General features: G+C 31.1%; 1 protein-coding gene across 1 annotated transcript; it reads left to right on the forward strand.

The window, feature by feature from the left end:
* Positions 1-1,967: 1,967 nt before the first annotated feature.
* Positions 1,968-3,662, forward strand: LOC137808197 (transcription factor RAX3-like). Its single transcript, XM_068609181.1, has 3 exons — positions 1,968-2,273; positions 2,449-2,578; positions 2,778-3,662. The coding sequence occupies exons 1-3, from the start codon at positions 2,138-2,140 to the stop codon at positions 3,481-3,483; spliced, it is 972 nt and encodes a 323-aa protein (XP_068465282.1). The 5' UTR covers positions 1,968-2,137; the 3' UTR covers positions 3,484-3,662.
* The last annotated feature ends 1,532 nt before the right edge of the window (positions 3,663-5,194 follow it).

Raw genomic sequence — 5,194 nt, forward strand, 5'->3', positions numbered from 1 at the left:
ATGATTTGATGTCATATAAGCAAAAAAAAAAAATTAGAAGAATGGTCATTAGACTATTCAAGCATTAGATGACTAATATGAGTGTTAAAGAAAATGTAAAGTATTAGATGAAGATAAGAGAGACTAAAATAACTGATTATGAGTTAAATAGTATATGTAATTTAATGAAATATAATTGAATCATCAATTCATCTACAATAATAATAATATTTATATTAATTTTAACATTTATTTTTTACAAATAAATAATGAATAAATGGAAGCATTTTTACAACAAAAAAAAATCATAAAAAGGATCCCATAATCCCTCAAAAACTTGTCCTTTTACCCCATACCCCTAAAAAGAGACCAAGTCTCTCATTGTCATTCATTAGAAATTATTTGTATTATTGACATGCACTTAATTTTAATTTGACTAGTAAACTTTATTTAAGATCCTTAATTTAAAAGTACAAAAAGATTAAAGATCTTTATTGTTTTTTTTTTGTAAGAAAGAAAGTTTAAGCCCTTGAATTGAATGCATAATTAATGTTGATAGACTTGAACTATACTCCACCTCTTTTTCTCTTATAAGAAAATCCAAACCAGTGTTAAATTGGGAAGTATTTAGAAAAACCATAGTAATTACTAGGTAGTGGACATTAGGTAACCAACCATAACGAAAATATGCGCGGATATATAATACAATTCTAATTTATAATATAAAATATTAAGCAATTTGCCTGCTTGCTAGATCTTAATCATCAATCTAAATTTCATATTCTATTTTCTCTATAATAATTGATAAAAAAATTCTCTCTGTCTCTTTTCCCTTACTCTTTTATCGTTTCTGTTTTCAACGAGTGAAACATTTCTGAAGCTCAGAACTGAATTTAACCTAATTAGCATAAGAGATGCCGATAAAAAAAAAAGCATAAGAGAAGACTTTCCTTTGTAACACTTAATATATTTTTTTATTGAAAAATAATGAATAAATAAAAATAATCATTTAAAAGATAGACCAACCCATATCCAGAAAGAATTTAACTCTTACACATAACATTACAGAAAATTTGCATTCCATCATTTAGAAATACTAAAAAAAATAGTCTACTACCTAATAGAGAAAAAACTAAAACAACTGCAAAGAACCTATAAAAAAAACCTCTAGGTTATATAAGTTTGAAGCACAAAGATAGTTTGATAATCTCATTAATCCATTAAATTTTTAAAAGTTCCATAAACTTAGTTTTTATACAGATACGTAAAGTCGTAATATTTTCAAAAGCACCTTAAATTTATAGGGTTTGATCGCTTTAACGTTCTACGTACCCGTGGTCCCACCCTTACTCTGTACATTATTACGATCATCATCATCCATTCGTTCACGATCGACAATAATGCGAACCCCTCTATCTTGATAAAATAATAATACATGAGAGACCTAAGTACATAGGTGTGAGTATTTGAATGGAAGTATAAATAAATTAGTTATATTATTTGTTTACACCTATTTACCAACTTTATATAATTTTTTTTTTCCCGGATCAACCGCTTTATCTTATATGTTCTCTCTTTCCTTATTTTTTATAAAAGAAAATTGTACAGACTCTAATTTTTAAAAATGAAATAGATTCTGAAAAAAACGAAAGACAATGGTTAAAACACCAGCTCCCCGTGTGTTTAAAATACCTTAAGATTGCAATTTTTAATTCATATTTTTAAGGACTCAAGTCTTCGGTTCTCTTCTTCACTTCAACGATGCCTTTAAATAAAATATTACCAGCCATATTGGTTGACTCTAGTGTACAAGGGTTTACCGCTAGTACTCTTTCAATATTAATTATTTTGCTTATAGCAAAACGTTATCGGCCAACAAATACAATTAAAAATTTATCATTCAATTTATATTTAACGTGTTATTTCAATTAAACTAAATCATAATATTAAAAAATACATAAAATGAGGAAAAGAAATTGAATTCCTTTACCAAAAGTTGGAAGTTTTGTGTCCTTCTTGCTCGAGGCAATTACTCTCTCTTTGGCTCCCTTCCTCCTTTATATAAACATAATTATTATCATCACTTATAAACTTGCAATAAGCATTGGCTTTACTTGAAACTGCGGTCAGTTAAACAGCAGAGAGATAGGAAGCAAGCATGGGGAGAGCTCCTTGCTGTGACAAAGCCAACGTGAAGAGAGGTCCATGGTCGCCTGAAGAAGACGCCAAACTCAAATCTTACATCGAAGACCACGGCACAGGTGGCAACTGGATAGCTTTGCCCCAGAAAATAGGTACTTCCATCTTAATTTTCATCAACCATCAATACATATCAAACATATATTTTCATTTTTTTCTTAATTACTGTAGTAATATATACTTGGTTCTTAATTTCCCTGTGTCTTTCCAAAACCCAAATATTTCTTTATGTTGGAGTGTTGATTTCTTTTTGCCGTGTGCATGGTATAGGTCTGAAAAGGTGCGGCAAAAGTTGTCGTCTCAGATGGCTGAACTATCTTCGCCCAAACATCAAACATGGGGGTTTCTCAGAAGAAGAAGACAACATAATTTGCAGCCTCTATGTTAACATTGGAAGCAGGTAAATTCATTCTTCATCTCCACATAGTCAAATACCAACTCCTCGCCCCCTCTTATTATGCTAAAATCGACATTCTTTTGCAAGGATTAACGAGAACGATAATTGAGGATCAAACTCACAGAGATTATAAAACCATATCATGAACTAACAAGTCCATAAGAACAGTGATAAAAATAATGATGCGTTTTAATATATGCAGGTGGTCAATTATAGCAGCGCAATTACCAGGGCGCACGGATAATGACATAAAGAACTATTGGAACACTAAGCTGAAGAAGAAGCTACTGGGGAAGCAAAGGAAGGAGCAACACGCTCATGCTCGAAGAGTTGGTGGCCTAAAGCAAGAGATCAAGAGGGAGAGTGAAGATTTGATGTTACCTGTGGGAGTTATTAGCCGAACTCCTTGTTGGCCACATGAACAGAATTCTTGGCCCATTCCAGTGGCAAATGCTTGCCTCCAATACTATGATCTCAACAACAAAACATCATCCATCGTACACATCCCTGACAACACAGTCACTGCCACCATGAACTCACAATACTCATCATTTGACATTTCCTTAACACAAGACCAGCTCTATCCCTCCACAGGTAACATGATCACCACAGACACATGTCACACATCGAATGTGTTTCAAGGGTTTGGGAACTTCTCCAGTGATTTTGCCTGTGTCAACTCGCAACAAATGGATGGATCAGAACTGGTTTTTTATGGAATGGAGTCAATGGAAATTGCCAATGGTAGCACAAACACGAATTCAACAGAAAGCACAAGTTGGGGAGATATAATTAGCTCTATGGTTTACCCGCCTTTGGTTTCTCACTACGAAGCTTGCCAACAGAGAATAATGCCTCAAGATGTTACTTTCGAGGAGTCAAGTTACTTCGCAATGCGAACGCAATAACAGCTCCTTCCTGCAAGTTTTGCTATAAATTTTACCGCTATAGCTAAGAAAAAATGTATCCAACAAAACCCTAAAGAGTTCACTTTAGCTTAGAAATTTACTCCTCTTTTTTTGTTGTTTCTTGTTTTGTTCCAACTGCTTGTAACTTCTAATAGTTGTTTTAAGATTTTTTTGTTGAATATTTCCTCAAAGTATTCTTAAAAAAGAAATTAAGAAATATTTTTTCTACAAACTACAATTAAATCAGGTTTTAAAAAAAAAGTAACACGAGAAAACTTCTGAACTCTTTTTGTTCTGAATTTCTTTGTTACGTTACGTTTATAGACTTATCCACTGAATAGTTAGAATATTAAAAATGAATAAGATGTGTGTACAACATAAATAGTGAAGGAATTGCGTGTGGCAAAATTAAGTTGGTCTGAAAAACGTAGGAAATGATGAGTTAGCAAGTTGGAAAAGTATTTTGACGTTTTGGCCATGACTTGCTCGGCTTTAGCATATCCAAGGTATCAAAATCTGTCTTGGTTCCCTTATTGTTTTCTTCATGTCTGGCATTCTGTACATATACGTTATGTGAGTCCAACCAGAAACAATAGAACATTTAAATCTCAGTGTCCATCAAGTGGGATCCTCACATAGAATCTAGCTGATAATAACAAGTTAACAAAACACCTATTCAGTTGAATTCAAATGTTCTTTTATTAACTGCGGAAATTGGTTCCTGATTAAAAAACAAAAATCTCCGGAAATTGGAAGTGGTTACTTATAATATGATATACGTACACACACACACACATATATATATATATATATATATATATATATATTATGCCTTGTGCATTAGTATTTTTCTTTTTCTTTTTAATTAAAATATATAATGTATTAGAACAATGATATTCATACATCTATACAATACATTACCATTCCTTCACCTCTTTGTTGTTCTCACATTTTTCTTCTTATTGTAGATCGCATATTTTATTTTTCTTTGTTCATTTTCTTTTTTTCTCTGTAACTTTTCCAACATAAAAAAAATACTGGGGTACATTCTATTGGAACTGGTTTGTCGTGACTGTAGTGTGTTGGCTCCTTCTGCAATGGTGTACGTAACTATCGTGCAAGAACGTGAAAAACAAAGGTAAAGGAAAAAAAATCATGTAAAGGCAAATAAACGAGAAGAAGAAATAGAGATAAGATAAGACATCAAAGAGGAGAGAGAAAAGCACATGCAAAAAAAAAATATAGAACGTAAAAAGAATTAACATTTTTATTGTGATATTTTCACTCATAATGAAGGAAAAACAACCAATTAAATATAGGTATTTTTTTATAAAAAAAAAGAAACAGAAAAAAAAAGAAACGAAAGAAATTTAATATCTCATATCAAGTTTCACCATAAATATATTACTTCGATAAACTTAAAGTTTTTCATAAAACAAGATAATCCTATTTCATTATGTTTTGTTCTTTTATGGAAGTAAGGATGTAGATTATGCGTCTTACTGATTAATTATCACAAATATTTGGTGATTAAAATTTACACTACAAGAAATTAATAATTTATTAATGATAGAATTGTATTTTTCAGTAATTTCTTAATTAATTGCAAATTTTACTGACGGATAGAATGACTGACGAATTCATATCGGTTAGTGATTACCGACAAGTATGAAACATAAAAAAATTATATATTTTCATAATCAATAAACTT

This window comes from Phaseolus vulgaris, chromosome 3 (assembly GCF_000499845.2).
Source record: "Phaseolus vulgaris cultivar G19833 chromosome 3, P. vulgaris v2.0, whole genome shotgun sequence".
In the NCBI taxonomy this organism is placed as follows: Eukaryota; Viridiplantae; Streptophyta; class Magnoliopsida; order Fabales; family Fabaceae; genus Phaseolus; species Phaseolus vulgaris.

Excerpts from the sequence above, each read along its gene's own strand:
- LOC137808197 (XM_068609181.1), top strand. The coding sequence starts at position 2,138 with ATGGGGAGAGCTCCTTGCTGTGACAAAGCCAACGTGAAGAGAGGTCCA. Across the intron at positions 2,274-2,448 it reads AGCTTTGCCCCAGAAAATAG|GTCTGAAAAGGTGCGGCAAA; the intron begins GTACTTCCATCT and ends TGCATGGTATAG. Across the intron at positions 2,579-2,777 it reads TATGTTAACATTGGAAGCAG|GTGGTCAATTATAGCAGCGC; the intron begins GTAAATTCATTC and ends TAATATATGCAG.